The sequence below is a fragment of the Calypte anna genome, chromosome 2 (assembly GCF_003957555.1).
Source record: "Calypte anna isolate BGI_N300 chromosome 2, bCalAnn1_v1.p, whole genome shotgun sequence".
NCBI lineage: Eukaryota > Metazoa > Chordata > Aves > Apodiformes > Trochilidae > Calypte > Calypte anna.
In genome coordinates this window covers 66182837-66199532 of record NC_044245.1, presented here as the reverse complement: position 1 = coordinate 66199532, position 16696 = coordinate 66182837, and the positions used below count along the sequence as shown (strand labels likewise).

The following is a 16696-nucleotide window of genomic DNA, read 5'->3' as shown; positions in this document are numbered from 1 at the left end:
TGACACACAGTTTTTCCCAGCTGTTCAGACTGGCACGCCCTAGTTGCATTTGGTCAGACTGAATGCGGCAGACAAGTGAAGTGACATGAAGAGTGCCCTGCCATGTTAGATTGATGCATGCAGCTCACTGCTTGGGTCTCTGATGATAGCAGTAGGATGTGCTATGCAGGGTGACTGCATCCTGCGGTCTGTTTCTCTAAATGCTCTATCAGCATCCATGACTGCTGTGTTAGGGTTGTGTGTTGGAGGGCACATCCCTGCCTGCTCCCATTATTACCTGTTTTTTGCACCTGCTGTCTGTAGGTCTCTCCAGTTGCTTTCTGAATCTGCTGTTTCTGTCTGAATCCAACTTCATCTGGCGTCAAGGTCTAGAAGTTCATCACCTAAGGATGATTAGTAAGGAACTAGTTTTTAATTTGTTTTCAGCTGTTCCCCTGCTAGCTTCAGAGAACTTCCCTTTGTTCCTGGATTGCAGGATTTGGTGAATGGCAGTTCTGTGTGCATCCTCTCAGCTGCCTTCACGATGTGTGACTCTGAATCATAACACCTTCTTCTCTCCTTCCAAATGAGAAGCTTGAGCCTTTCTGGTGTCTCCTCACAGGGCAGCTGCCCCATCACTTGGGTCAGGTTTGCTGTGTCCTGTGGTCTGGAGACCAGAAGTGCACATACCACCTGAAACAAGAGCACACCAAAGTTTTACACAGCAGCAAAGGGACACCCTTGTTCTTGCTCTCCATACTAAGAGAAGTACAGCCTCTGTACTTCTACAGTACAGACAGTGATACTGTTTCTTAGCTTTAGTTTGGCTTCTGCTGCAGGCCAAGCCACTGATTCTGGAGAGCTCTCAGTGATGGCTCCAAGATGTCTTGATGAAATGCACCTTCCAGTACCACATTCAGCATCACACAGGAATGTTTCAGATTATTTTTCCAGAGTTGTTTTACCTTCTGTTCATCTGCATTGAAGCTCACGTGCCATTGTATTGCCCTTTCTGTTTTGAGAGTTTAGCAGCAAAGGAGACTGGTTGTCAGATCATGCAAAGCTTTATTGTAGGCAGACAGGTGGCATTTAGTCAGAAAGGATGACACAAAACCAAGGGTGAGCACAATCTCTCAGCTTTTTCTCTGATGACCAAATGGGATGAATGTAAGAAGGAAGCTCAGCAGATGGTGCTACGTGTCCCTTGCCTGAAAAATGCTTGCACAAGGGAGCATTGCTGTAAAGTGCTCACACCTCCAGGAGAGACAGGGTCACTTTCTGTCACTTTGAGTTGGTTTCATGGGAGAGCTGTTGAAGTAGCAAACCTAAAAGCTCTGTACATCAGGATAGTTAAAGTTAGGAATGAGTTGTCACTCTCTACCTTAGGGCAGCTGTTGATCAGATTGCACAGAAGCATGCACAGGATTTTCCTCCTACATTTCCAGGCTCTGATTTGTTTGGGAAAGGCTGCTGTCTTCCCAGCCTCTCTCATCCTTTCTTCTAATACAACAGGTTGCCTTGCAGTGATTCAGATGTACTAACACAGGGATCAGTACTTGTCTAGCATTAAAAACTGTAATGATGGGGACATGTTACAACGTGATTTTTATCTTGCCTATCATGGGGAGACTGAGTTGCCTTGTTACCATGTTAACAGCCTGTAACTTCACAGGGCTGTAGCATGGTATCTGGGGTGTCACGTGGGCTCATCCTGCCAATGCTGACAACAGATGGCTACAGCATGAGAGAGGAAGACTCATGTTATAACATGATCCTCTTGCAGAACACAAGTTTGCAAAAAGGGCTCTGAAAGTGCTCACCTCTGTTGAATCTTCATGGCAGGATGAAACTAAAATGTCCTACCTGAGTCTGTTGAAAACTTTCTTTGCAGTCAGAGGGATCCTAACCCAGCTCAGCTGGTCAGTGTGGTGAGAAGGCAAACATTTCTAAAGCTGCTCAGATGAGCAGTGGCACAGCACGTAGGATGGGGTAGGACTCAGTGGAACGTAAATGTTGTTCTTAGCAGCCACTGGGCTGGTCAGAGTGGTTCGACCTGCCCCCAGCAGACAGAGCCTTGGGCCATGGTTGGATAACACAAAGCACTTCTTGGCTGTACTGGCTCAACCTGTTCCCATCTGTTCATCCCCACAGCTGTAGTTGACCCAGCTGCCCCAAAAAAATTAAAAGGGCAAGGGGAGGGACTGGCAGTTGTTAGATCAGTTCCCGGATCTGGCTGGCTGTATGGCCCTAAAAGAGCAATTGATGCAGCTGAGGTGTGGAGTTGGCAGCATCTCCTGGGAGGTGCTGGGGATAGCTGCTGTTGAAATTGGCTTTACTGTCAAATGCTTTGTGTCTTCAAATAGCAGCTTTAGACATCAAGGAAGGAGCCCAGATCCTATACTGTTATAGTTATTGTGTACTTTATAGAACAGCTTTGCCAAGTGGTGTTTAATCAGGGCCCAGAATCATTCAACAGCTTTGAACTTGTGGTCTCCCTCAATTGTCCAAGAAAAACGGACTTCAAAAGCAGTGGAAGTAAATTAACAATTTGAAACTGTAGCTTAGTTTAAAAAGGGGTCTTTTTGTTTTGGGGTTTTTTTTGCTGGTTTTAAAGGGTGGGCGAGCAGGATGTTTGCATCTCCCGTGCAGAGCCCATGCAAGAGCTGTACTTGGAAGTGAGTAATCATCCAGATTTCACTGTACTCCCAAAGGAAAGGGAATGAAGATGCTTGGATGGTGTTTGGTCAGCCATAAATAAAGTGAAGCTTTAAGATGAGGTGTAAGACAGAAAGTGTAGTTGAATAGAGTGTCACTGGGACCAAGTTTATAGAGGGTTTCTTTTGGTCTTGTTTTAAATAAAAACAAAAACCAAGATCATGGTTTTTAATGGGATTCGGAGATCAGGTGCCTGTGTAAATTAAGGAGCTTGTCCATGTCCTTGCTGCATGGAGAGGATGGGAATGGTCTGACTAATGTACCTGGAGTAAACTGAGAGCATCTTACTTGGCTTGCAGCAGGCAGACCAGGGGAGACTTGTACTGGCAGAAAGCTGTACAACAAAATTGTGGAGTAACTTACTCAGTTGCCCACTTTCATTAAAGCAGCCCTGCCTTTGTCTCCTTAAGGCTTTCTAAATGCTCCCTTATTGCAACAAAATACAGTTGATGGAGGAGAGATGTGGGATGGGAATGGGGTAAGGGATTATCTCTTACATAATACAGAAAAAGACTTTGCTAAGGACAGATTCCTTTCTTAAAGAGGCTTGCTCCTAATGTGAGAGGGTCAAATGCAACTGCTCTTTGCTAACCAGGCAAATATTGACAAAGTAAGTATACTGAACAGTGAATGTTCAGATTAGTGTTTAGCAGAATTCATCTTTGCTCTAGATATCTGCCACTCTGTGATCCCTCCAGAAATCATGTGAGCCCTGGGTATAGTGGGGGACTTTCTGTGTTTTCCAAACTACTCTAGCTGTTTGTACCTCTGAACTACATTTGTGGGTATTTCCTGGGGGACAAAGGGCTTGAAAACTGCATTTTCAGTGTTAAGCGAAGTTTAACAGCTGCTTGAGAGCTTCAGCTCAAGAGGTGCTTTCTGCTAGGGTTGACCTGAGTGTTAGAGCATTTGTTTGGAAGATACTGAGATGGTGTATAACTTGCTGATTATACTGCTGGCTTTACATCAAACTGCCGTTCTGCTAAATGGTGGAATTTACCATAAGATGAAAGTGTGGGGCCTTCCCTTCTCCACCTTCCCTTCAATACTGATGTCCACTTGGTAGATGCAGATACAGTCCTGAACACTTCTCTTTGTGTCTGTGAATTCAGCAGCTCTCTTGAAGGTACTGTGGGATCATACCTTGTGTCAAACACAAGAACGGGTTTTTTTTCCAGAATTGTTTTTTTCCCTCAGATATATTTGGTTCCATTTACTGTAAATAGCCTTTTTTTTTTTTTCATTTCAAGTGCTTTCATTTCAAAAGGCATGTAGATATGATGAAGCTCCCCTAATTGTGGGCTAATTTAACTTGTGTGTGTGCATGTGATGTAATGAAGGTGGCCAAGTTTTAGTATTTAGAGTATTTACAACAAAAATGGACAAAGTTTTTACAAGTTGAACCTGCAGGTGCGTGGAAGTAGCAGCAGCATTGTGGGAGTGGGTCCAAAAAAATCCCAAATTTACTAGACTGCTACCACCTACTGGTGGCTGCATCTATTGTAAAAGATGAGATTAGCTGGGGTTATTTCAGTTAATGTAGGGAAAATAACAAAATGTAGCCTCATCTGACTGATGATGCCAGCTGCTTGTACAATATCCATTTCCAGTGCTGTATATCGTCCAGTTTTAAGCATTATTTATGTGATGGGTTTTCCAACAGTTCTCTCAGATTGTCAGGAATGTTTGGCAACAAACACTTGCTTTAAAGTCACAAAATACTTTCCCTTTCAACATCTTATTTTATCTAAAAACTCCCTCACATCTAAAGCTCTGCTCTATGCTACCTTAGTTCCAGGAAAAAAGACCATAGGAAAACAGAATCAAACCTGCAACCTCCCCATCTTTATCTGTATCTGCTTTTTTATGTGAAACTTTCCACATTTGGTGTCTGTCTTGATAAATTGGTTTGTGTATGCAGGAAAGCAGTTTACTCTTTCTTTCTTGCCACCTATAAAAGATTAAGCTGACTCTCATGACTGGGCTGACTGAAAACTGCAGCTTGATTTGTAAATAGACTTCAGCAAAACAGTCTTTTTTTTCCACAGTTAGAAGGAAAAATTATTTTGGCTACAACTATATAGTGGTTTCTTTCATGCAAGCGGAAAAGTTTTTGGATTCTCAGATGAAGTCCTTGAGGTTTTGCTTATGAATATAACTCCTGAGAAGTTTGTTTTTTCCCAGGAGCTGACAAGGCAGCAGCTGAGGTGCCAATGGTTGCTTCATGTTGACTTCCTCTGTATGCTCTTACCTTCCTGCTCACCCCCTCTCTCTCCTTTAACTTGCCTATGGTCTTTGTCTCTGGTGTCAGAACTGACATCATCAAATAGTGTCACCTTCTTATCCCTGCTTCAGGGGAATGTCACAAACTCAGGTTGTCCATGGAAAGTTAATGTCTTCTGCTCCCACAGCTAATGAGAAGTAGCAGTGGGTGGGAGCCTTGGCAAGCAGACCTCTCTGCTGTTGTCCTCTCGACTGCCAAGAAATATCTGTGGGATAGCAAAAGGACCAGAAAGCATTTTACAACCTTAGCAAGTGAAGGATAGGAAAGAAACAGCAGGCCTTTCCCAAATACCTCAGCTTCCTCACTGCCTGGATGCCAGTGGCTGCTCTGCACCATAAATCAGCAAAATGACGGAAATGGGAATTGCCCATTTGAGAAGAGCTTGGCCTTGCTGGACAGATGCTTGCTCAGATCTGAATGCTCAGTCAAAATCCTCTCCCATGTGTAAAATCTAAGCATACTGGAGTTGTATGGCCAGCAAGGTTTTCTGTCTTTCTCTGCCAGAGACTTTGGAGCACAGAAAGTTAGGCACATAAGAGGGAGAAGCTAGCAGTACAGGCCAAACCTAACCTCTGCTGGAACAGAGTGGCTACCAGAGCAAGACTGCCCTTGCAGCCATCCCTTCAACTGCAGGAGAAACCCCATGCTGGACCTGCTACGGCTGTCATCACAACCTTCATGTTTCCCACACACCTTCACAGCTCCTCTGCTGCTCTTCCAGTTCATCTGCAGCAGAGCCAGGCTGATTCTCGCCCATCCCCAAACAGACAGAGTTAGTGCAGAGCAGCTTGCTTTTTCACCAGCTACGAAACCAACCCCACAGGCTGGGGGTAACCACAGAGCAGCTTGACTAGTCAGGAGCTGCCACTTTACGATATGCATGAAATTTCATAAGGGGCCTGTGAAACTCCTCCCTGACAAAAAGAATGGCAGGTCTGGTTTGTGCAGGTGAGGAGGAGGAGTGCTCAGTCAAGCACGTACGCATGTCACCATGTTCCTGGCTCTGTCCCTGCTTGAGTTTTGAATGTGTTCATGTTCACTCAAAGGTGGTGGGCCAGCACTGGAGGAGAAAGTCTGTGTGCATCCATGCTCCTGGGGTCTGAAGTGGTCCCTGCCCATCGTGAAGGCACATTGTTTAAACTTCACATTTGTTCTTCTTGGTGTTGACCTAACCCTGTGTTAGTAAGGCAATGTCCCTGTGTATTTTGTGCCCAGGAAAATGTAATTATGGGCCAGCCACACAGGAACAGCATAACAGCTGGGAAGAATCCCAGAGCACAGAGGAGAGGAAAAAACTAGATAGAGCTCTTTTGTGTATGATTCATTGAAGGATGAGTATACCATGACAAAGAAAAAGAAATTAAAAAAAAATTGGAGATACTGAAAGCAGCAGAAGAAAAAAGTTAGGGGAAAAGTGGGAATTTATGTATGGTATACAACACGTTGAACATAAATATTATGGCTTTTGCATTCAAGTGTTTTAAAATGTTTTGACTTAGATTTCTTTTACTTGAGTGGTATATACTCCCCTCATTCACTTTGGTCCTGATACATCATGTTGAATAACGAACTAATTCTGCATCTGCTGTCTTCTGATTGGTCAGCAAAGACTTATCCAACAAAAAACATGTTCTGGTGAAAAAGTCCCTGGTCATTGTGCAGCTGTGTGAGTGTTCAGGATGTGCAAGGGCTGGGGTGGGCAAGGAAGGACAAGGATGTTTTCAGCAGCTGTGGGAAGTCACACTGGTTGCCATTAATCCTTCCTTCCATTCCCACTCTAAGTCCAAGGTGAGGCACTGCCAGTGAGAGCCAGATGTGCTCCTCCTGCCCCCAGATTGCAGTGTGTGGAAAAAAGGCAGCAGACAGGAACCCATAGCCATGATTTTTTCTAAAACATCTCCCCTGTGTAGACAAAGCCTGCACTGGCACCTCCAAATCTCGGCTACCTGTCTTGCATCCAGGACCACCGTGTGTGGGCCCTGCTTCTCATATGTACCTGGCTCCTGTTCCTCTGGGTTGCAGAGCTTTGCTTCCCCTTACTTAGAAAGCATGAGCATTTCAGCTTGATTTTTAGAAATTACCTCTTTTTGTTTACAGTAGCTCTATTTTTTTGGCCTTAATATAGCCTAGAGATAAGCAATAATTGAAAATACAGAATTCAAATGCAGATGCATAGGGCATATGTAGGTGATCTTTGTTTTCAGATGCCCACATCCTCAAATTCTCTATCATGATATGCAGATTGTGGCTCAGTTAGTTGCATGTTTTAATGGGCATTTAGATGAGCAGTGAACTTTGTGGAAAGCTTTTTAGTCTCTACGGACAGATGTGTTTGATTAGAAGGTGAGATTATTTTTTGAAAGGTTAATTCTCCCCCTTTTAACACCCCCCCTGGAAAAGCATATAGAGGATTATGCTCTAGTAAGTGATTGCTCACGATTAAGGCAAATGCTGTTTAGTTTTGACATTTGTTTAATGGTCATTTATTATAATTGTGCAAGAAGATGGGGTCAGTGCAAGTTATGCATTTGAAATACTGAGGAATATCTTGTCTTCTGTCATTACTCCTTGCTTATGGAAAAAAACCTGCAGTAGGAAAACTAGGCAATGAGACAAGCACATGTACTGCTCTACCAGAGCTTCTAAATCCTTGTTACTCAGCAGCTATCAGGCTTGCAGACGAATGCAGAAATGCTTGTTAAGTTGTGTGCTCCCTTGGCTGCATGCTGTCAACAACGTAAGGGTGAAGGGGAAAAGTTTCAACTTTCAGCAAGTACAACATGCTAACTTTGTTTCCTGGAACAGCTGCTGGAAAGTGGCACTAGGGATGGAGCTTTAGCCTCTAGATCCCATCCAGTTTATTTCCTATTTGCATGTGTACTATTTGCGTAGAGCTTGGAAGCAGCACAGCTCCAGCCCTTTGTTCTCCTGAACACCTTATCTGCTTTTTTTTTGGACATCTTATGTCTTCAGCAATGTTAATGCTGTAAACAGATAAGGAAGCAGAGGGGGTCATTAAGGTGGGTGTCTTAGGTGGGTTTTGCCTTCTTGTTGGGAGAACTGTGAGACAACAAAGGATGCTGCCTGTTACTACATCTTGGTTTTTACGTTTCAGTTCCAGGTGGTATCAATGCAGCTAAGAGTTTGGGTCTAAAGACCTGCATGAGGGGTTACCTTTTGCTTAGCTGATGTATATCCAGCTGACCTCTGTGTTATTGTCGGCACTAACCTTTAGCATATAATTGTACCTGTTGGTTGCATGAGGCCTTTACATACCCTTTAAAAAACATTTCCCAATTTTTATAGTTTATAAGTTAGTTTAGTACGTGGTTGTATGTTATTTCCATTTATATCCAAATTTCATACATGAAATATTCAAAATAATACAGCCACGTGTCTCTGGTATGGTGTATTTGTACTACTAGTGATTTCAACTCTTTTTTGGTGTCTCAGCATTTTGTGTTCTCTGGTAAAAGTGATTACGTTAAAAAGTCACTTTGAGAAACTGCCAAGAAGGTGAGTGTGTTTTGGAAAAGAAAGCATTTTGTTACAGATCTTTAATCATCTTGTTAATTGAGTTCAAGTGCAGTTTTGATGTCTTATCAGATGTAAGTTATTGGCTTGGGTCACAGGTGAGAGAAACAGATGTTGGGATGCTTAATCAGAAGCAATGCTCTTGGATCTGGGAAGAGCCTGGGTAGCTGTGAATTAACAGAGAGTATCCCACTGAATGTTTCTCTGTGTTTGCTTGCAGACAGCCAGTCTGATGTGGAAACACTAGCTACAGGAAACGAAGTCTTAGACCTGACCTCCTGTGAGAAGGAACAGCCAGAGGAAGTAACAGAGCTACCAGAGAGTGAGTGTAGCCCCAAGGAGGAGCCAAAGGCTGATTCCCCTCTGGCAGAAGAGGATGCTGGAGAAAAAGCAGATGGATATGAAGAGGGCCCTGAGGAAGATTCTGTAAGTAACAAAAGTCTTGACCTCAATTTTGCCAGCAAATTAATGGACTTCAAGCTGACAGAGAGTGACCAGAGTGCAGGCAGCAGTTCTCAGACTGAAAGGAAACATGCCTGTGACATTTGTGGCAAAACCTTCAAGTTTGCTGGCACTCTTAGCCGTCACAAAAAGGCCCACACTCGTGAGGACAGAAAGGATGAAAGGAGCAGTGAGGATGAAAGCAAAAGCATTCAGGATGATGCAGGAGCTCCCTCGATGCAGGACTCTGGTCTTGAGCAGGAAGAGTCTCCGATGGACTTGAAGGTAGTGGAGTCTCCTGTGGACTGTGAGGCAACAGAAAAGGAGAATGAAGAGAGCGAAAGCATCTCTGAGGGGGAAGACACAGAGAGAAAGTCCACTGAGAAGAGCAGTGATGACAAAAAACCAAAGACTGATGGGGCTAAGAGTACTGCAAAAGCAGATAAAAGAAAGAAAGTCTGTACTGTGTGCAACAAGCGTTTCTGGTCTCTGCAAGATCTGACGCGACATATGCGGTCTCATACAGGTAAGAGGAGATTTAAGGGCAGAGCAGATTGCAAGCAGGTCTGCCACCAGACTGAGGCATCTGTTGCGTAGGTTCACGATTGCTGCTAGCCCTTGAGGTTGGAGACACTGTTTTAGTCCTACAGGTATCTGCAAGGTGTCTTCTCTGCCTCACTCCCTGATGCTGCATACAAAGGTTATTGAGGGAGCAGGAATCGTCAGAACTGCCTTATCTTCTATTCCTGTACTGGTTTTCCCCATGCTTGCTTGCAGAGAGTTTAGAGTTGAGGGCAAGTATGAAGATCCCTGTCCAGCATCTGACTGCCTCCTGATCGTGTTCTTACGGCTCTTCCTGGTACTTCGATGAGCAGTGGAGAAACCTGGCAGTATAGGATAAGACTTTGTTTCTGAGTAAAAGTTCAGAGAGAGAATCTGGTTTACTCTGATTATCTAAGTCTGGTAAGGGTAATGTGCTGGTGATCTGTGTCACCTGCTGCTCGAGTGGAAGGCAAAGCTACAGCAGCCACTCTGCTCTTCATTCAGGCTTGGGCAGGGAAGTTGGTGGAATACTGACAGAAGTAAAACTCTTGTCCAGTAACTTGGTTCAGCATTTAAAATATGGGGGGTCACTTTGTGTGAGACACAGTTTGCAACAGTGCCATGCAAAAGAGATGAAGCCATGAGCCAGCTCTTAGGTGAATTAGTCATTTATCTTTACTGATGCTTCCATATTACCTGTCAGTGAGCTGCCCTGACATGGGAAGACACCTAGAGTTCGACATTTTGTATCTTTTGAAGGTGCTGTCTTCTTGAAGACAAGATCTTTGTGTTTAACAAAATATTTGTGCTGTTATTGGTGGTGATGTTTAACAAATTACAATGGAGACAAGTGGCTTAACCAAACTTTTTACCCTTTAGAATCATAAATATTGACCTCTTGAATGCAAAAGTGACCCCTTCTGGCATTGAGCCTCAAGTGAGCCAGGGGTTAGGTCTCATTCTGGTGCCTGCTTTGACAGAAGATAAAAATAATGGAAGTATAGATCTTAAACTCCAGATGATGTGTGTCTGTTTTAGTTGTTTTCATTGCATCCTGAGCTGTGTGGGCCTTGCTAGTATGGTTTTTTTCCCATTTGTTTCTCTTTCTTGTTTGACACTGAAAGATATTTTAACAAAGAATAGGTGTTGAATAGGAAGCTGGGACAGACTTTTTTCAACTGAGGATTTTGCCTCAATACTATGGGTTGCCTCTCCTCCCCCTCTACTTCCCACTTGTTCAGCTATATTGTCAAAATAGGATCAGGTTGAAACTTTGTTTATATTTTGGCGTTATGGAGCGGGATTTTCCAGAGATTCCTGCAGTTTTGGCATTTCTTTACTCAGAAGAGGAATGTTTGGGACATGCTAAAGTGTGCAAGAAACCTCTGCCTGCCTGTTGAATGGCCATCGGGCTGGAGATACTTTGTTCTCCTAGAGCAGACTGCTCCCTAGCAAATAGTTACAGGGTGCTGTCTTCCCAAGCACAGGGTGAGCTATGGCACTGTATCAACAACAGCCAAGTGCCATGTGGGCAAAGGCTGTCCGTGAAAAATGCTTCCAGGGAGCTGTTCCCTTCTTTAAGAGCAGATGCCCAAGCAGGACACCAGGGAGAAATATTTCTAAGAAGTGTCATGCTTTCCAGGGCCAGCATAACCTACTTGCACATTTCAGCCAGTCACCTCAAGTTTGTCATTGCTTTTCTTCAATGTTCCAAAGCCTTATTACAAGTGAGAAATTAGTCACGAGTGTCTTATTCTGCATGCTCATTGGCACAAGATCGTGTCTCGATGGAACTGCAGCACTGAAAAAGCTTTATTACGTACAAATAGAAACAGAGAATGAAATGGTCAGGGTGGGACATTTGTCTCTTCAGGGCAGGCAGCACCTGAAGGCACGGTGCTCTGTTGGGACTTTGGAGGAATTTTGTCCATGGGGCTGTGGTTCTTTGGTTTCTGATGAGCTCATGCTTAAGAAAGTATTCAAGCATTTCAGATGCAAAAAGCAGTTCAGAGATTGGAGCAGACTACATGTTGGTTACAGCAAAGGATGCCTGCGGCTGTTCTGTTGCTTAAGATTGCAAAACAAGGGGAAGAATTTTGTCCTCCAAGCAGCATTTCTGGAATGGGTGTGAAGAGGTTTTTCAGGGTTTTTCACATGTTACTCCTGTTCTAAAGCACCAGGGGGCTGAGGAACACCAGCAGCTTTGTAAATAACATCCCAAGGCAGTCATTTTTCACTCAGTCAGTAAATTTTGATCGCCTCTAGTGGACATCTCCCATGTCCCATAAATGACTGACAACTTTAGCTGCTCTGCATGTTATTTGGTCGTACTGTTTTCTGCTTCACAGAAAGAGGAAGGGCTGTTGTGGGAAGGGTGATTCCTGACAGCTTCTCTTTGACTTTGTGGTGAACTAGTGCATTTTGTTGCTTGCCTATCTGTCAGCATCTCAGAAAAAGGGAGATGTTTTCTCATATACTGTTTGGTTCAGATCCTTAAGTGCTGTTGACCACAGTTACTTGGGCAGTGTTCTCATCCTTCTAGCTCAAGTCCTTTCTCTTATTGTGTATCAGGGGCTGATCTGTATCAAGGAGTCCCCATGGTGTCCTGGTTTCACAGAGACTTTTGAGCTCCAGAGAACAACAGTAAACTTCTAGAAAAATTGTGAACTAAATTAAATGGGATAGTACTGAGCACTTGGAGCTTATGGTCCTCCTCCTTCCTTAGTGCAGGGCCATACCAAACTTGTCAAGATCTCAAAACACTTCACTTTGTTTTTTCGTTTGTGCCCCAAGGGATTTATCTGTATTTCTACTTGTGTGCCATCTGCTAGTTTGCTAGTACAGAAGCAAAAAATCTGCATAAATGCGGCATCCACATTTGATATAGATACTGAATTTCCAAAACGCTGGGTGTCCTGCGCTGCTTGAAACAAGAGGGAGGTGCATTTGTGACCTTAGAGCTGACTTTGTATTTTTATTCTCTTGTAGGTGAGAGACCATACAAGTGTCAAACCTGTGAACGGACCTTCACTCTGAAACACAGCCTGGTTCGTCACCAGCGCATACACCAGAAAGGCAAAAATGCCCGGAACCACGGGAAGGAGAGTGACAAAGAGGAGACCCAGTCGAGGTGTGAAGAAGATAGCGAAAATGAGTCAAGCCACAGTGGCACCAACCCCATCTCAGAAAATGAGTGCGACTCTGCAGGGGGCATTGGTAGCCACACATCCCTCACAGGAAGCCGAAAAGAGTCCCTGGCTGGCCCAGCCAAGGACTCCCCCTGCAGAGAGGAGAGGCCATGCGTGCGAGGAGGCGGCACCTGCCTCACAGAGCCCACCAAGAGTGCACAGAAACAGATGGCGAAAGACCAGGAGCCTCGGGGTAGCTCCGAGCACGAGAGGCCCTCAGGTTTCATTCAAGACTTGCTGGAGATGCACAACAAAAAGTCTCCCATGAATCACATCCTTGCCTCTGCAGACAGTGCGCCTCAGCTGCTGGGGGTTGAATGACTTGCTAGGAGGTTGGACCCGTTGCAGCACACAAGCCAGCAGAGCAAGGTTCCCAGAGTCTTTGTGTTTGGAAGAGCAACGTAGAGCTGTGGGGAGAGTATGGCAGACTGGATGCAGTGCCATAAGCCTTTCAGTATAATAATGCAAGAGACTACAGTATATATACTGATTTGAGTGCCTTACTACTTTATTAGATCTTTTGGTATCATAGTTTTTTTTCAAAAATGATTTTTTTAATATTTTAATGAATTATTTGGAGAGGACCTTTTTCATTTAAGCATTAATGTTACCTTTTGTATCGGTGTGCGTGAGCTTGTTCTTGTATATCTGTGATAGTCGCTGTGTTTGTTCTCTGAGCTGGAAATGGGGGCAGTGGGGTGGGAGGCCCTTGGATACCACAGCCAATAACTGGAAGAAATCTTATGTGAATTTCATATGAAATAGTCGGAGAAAGTCATAGCAGATGAGATGCTGATACATAGTTTTTTTTCTCGGTAGATGTTCTCGTGCTTGCCACACGGTGGAGCATTAAGCCTGCTCCGGGCCCGAACAACGTGGCAGTTGAAGGTGTTCAAAGTGGTTCGAGCCAAAAGCAGGAAACAATGAATTTCAACCTCACGCTTGTTTCCACTTTTCAGCGCTAGAAATGCTCTTCTGAATCCTAGGGGGTTTTTCTGGCCATCGGGGACTGAGCCTATATACAGAGAAGAGTTACATAGCAACGTAACCTATGGAAATTATGCACCCGCTGTTATATATGTTTGATTTGCTTCAGTATGTTATTATTATTATTATTTTATTGTTATTATTATTATTATTATTTTATAAATCCATCAGTTTGCCTGTCTCTGCAGTCAGCAGAAACCAATGGGCAATATTTGCCCACGCAGATGTATAACGCAGCTTGGATCCCCCTCTCAAAATGTTTTTGACTTAAGGCTTTCACCAGCTCCTCTTCTTATGTTGCAGCTCTTCTACTGTATTCTAAACGAAACCCTTCCTCTGACCAGAGAGAGTCACATGGAGGCCAGCCAGGCATCGTCACACCCGTGCAGGGGAACACCTCACTCGTGGCGGGGTCCCCGCCAGTGCCTGCGTGCGAGCGCGTGCGTGGGTGCGTGGGTGCCTGTCAGGGGGAGCGGCGTGCGAGACCGGGGCCGCCCCAGGCCCCTCCGGGTGCGTGAGGAAGGCACCGAGAGTGTGAGCTTCACCTTGTGTCAGTCACCTCGGTGAGGGTGAGGGCGTTGTTTTACTCAAAGAGCAAAGTTATCCCCGTCTTCCAGCTGAAAGCAAGCAAGAGAGAAACACGAGCCTTACCGTCATCTTGCTACTGTCGTGTTCTAGAGCAAGAAAATACTACTGGTAATAAAACTACAGATATAAGACATGTTAAAAATAAATAAAATAAATTTAAAAAAAAAAAATTAAATAAATAAAATTTCTTCCTGAGATTTTGGGGTTGATGCTTGAAGACTTGAGGTGTGTGTCTAAATTTCATATCAGCAATTTAACCCCTTTAATGCTGGCGGATGGGATTTCTCCATGTGGCTCCTGTTGCCGGCAACAGGTGACGCTCCGGCCACCAATATTGAAGGGGTTAAGTGAAATGTATCCTACTGTAGCTGCGCATTTTTAGGAGTGCCCAGCGTTTTTGTTGTCCTTGTTGTTGTTGTCATTATTGTTTATTGTTAATTGTCCTTCAGTCATAACCTCTGGGACAGACAGAGCCATAATAGCATTGCCGGAGCCTCACTGTGCTATTCCACCACTGCAGCCCCCCAGCCCAGCCCCACACTGTGACACCCCCTTCCCCTTCAATACCCCCTTTCCCTCCCTCCATCCCCCCTGCAAAATCGCTTTTCCTGCTATCACCAGACATGGAGGAAGTGGGCCTTGGACCCAGCCTATATTATATAATATATATATCTATATATATCTATATCTATATTAAAAATTCTCTGAAAATTTCTGGAGGCTGAAATCTCACTGTCCAGAATTCAAAGGAAGAGAAACGTTCTTGAGTAATATTCTTGCAAATAGAATAAGAAAAAATGGTTGAGGTATATGTGATTTCTATTTTTCGTTGTTGTTGTTTTGGTTTTGTTGTTTTGTTTTTTTTTAATAGGGATGTTTGAACCAGTTCAGAAATGAAGCTAACGCCAGATATAGATAAATCAGTCACAACCAATGATTCATTTGACACTCTACCCAGGTGCATTCTACTTAATTAAAACCAGTTCACACATCCCTTAAATTGTTATTACTATTATAATTATAATAATAATTATTATTATTTTGGGTATTTTTTGGATTTTGTCGTTTTGGTTCTATTTTGGTTTTTTTTTTCCTGTTATTTTGGTTTGGTGTTTTTTTTTTTTTTCTTTTTTTTGCAACTCTCCACACTAAACTGCGCAATACTGTGGGGGAGAAGCCATTACTAAACTTTATGCTGCAGAACAATGTAGCAAGTAATTAATTCCCAGCAGCCTGCCGGGACATCTGCTAGCAATAATCACTATTGATTTAAAGCTTTATTTAGCCTTTATCTATATCTTAGTAGAGTATAAGATCTTGCCACATTTTATTGACATTTTTATTAGTTGAGTTTGACTGAGAACTGTTGCTGTTGTTGGGTGTTCTTGTTTCCCCTCCTCCCCCAATATTAAACTGTGAAATTTATAATGTGTTTAAACTATGGGTGAATCTTAGGCTTTAGTTTGCATGTTCAGCTAATTTGTCTCTATACGATTTTTGTTTGAATCTTTTTATTTTTTTTTTCCTCTCTCAGGGCTTTTACAAAAAACAAAAACAAAAACAAACAAAAAAAAGGATCTTCTGAAATTCTTTTGCCTGAGTTGCAATGGACTTAACGTTGAGATAATTCAATCACTACATTAAGCACTTGACTGTGAAAGCGCAAAAAAAAAAAAAAATAAACAAAGGAAAAAGAAAAAAAAAAAAAAGAGAGACCCTTGTTTGAGGCTGTTGTGAAATAACTCTTGGGGGCTATGTGACAGTCTGATTCCATTTTCAGAATGATTCATCATCTTCTCTCTCCTCTCTGTGTGTCTCCTTTCTCTTCTCTCTCTCCACGAAGGAAGTTTAATCCTAGTGATTTCATCCCATGCAGGAAACAGTAATAAATGTGTAGAATTCATATTTTTCTAAAGGGAACTTAAAAACTGCTGCTACGAATTGTGTACAAGACTGGTTTATGCCACATGAACAGAGAATCACACATTTGTTTTGGTACTTTTATTCCTCTTTTTATTCAGTTGTACAGTACTTCCAAATTCGAAATAAAAAGTAAAAGTTGTTCTGTATCAAACCATCTAAGCAATAAAATGTTATATTTAAAAATTATAGGTTACAAAATGGACGTGGCTTTTCTTGTGGGTTTGTTACAACTTGCTTTCCAGACTTCTCTGCTAGAGGATGACGTGCAAGCTGGAGCTGATCTCTGTAAATAGCATCGCTGTTTCTCTTCCTTTAGTCGGACTGAGTTTGAATTGGACATGACTTGTAGCACTTTGAAAACTCACGTTCATTTTGGCCACTGTTTTCTGGTAGTCAAAACACTTGACTACAGCCACACCAATGACTGCCTTTCTTTGGTAGTCAAACCCCATTAAAATTACTCAAAATTCAGTTTCTTAGCGAAGCGACCGAAGGCAGCAGGAAGGTACCTGGG

At 43.3% G+C, this 16696-nt stretch overlaps 1 protein-coding gene across 9 annotated transcripts in view; it reads left to right on the top strand.

Annotated features, from left to right (window-relative positions):
* The window catches only part of RREB1 (ras responsive element binding protein 1), a 123955-nt gene extending 109057 nt beyond the window's left edge, over positions 1-14898 (top strand). For 7 of the 9 annotated variants that reach the window (XM_030444165.1, XM_030444168.1, XM_030444166.1 and 4 more), the window contains 2 exons: positions 8733-9479; positions 12485-14898. In XM_030444165.1, coding sequence (XP_030300025.1) covers positions 8733-9479; positions 12485-13005 — 1268 coding nt within the window. In that variant the 3' untranslated portion in view covers positions 13006-14898. The remainder of the gene's footprint in view (positions 1-8732; positions 9480-12484) is intronic. The other 2 variants (XM_030444173.1, XM_030444172.1) reach the window with 2 other exon arrangements.
* The last annotated feature ends 1798 nt before the right edge of the window (positions 14899-16696 follow it).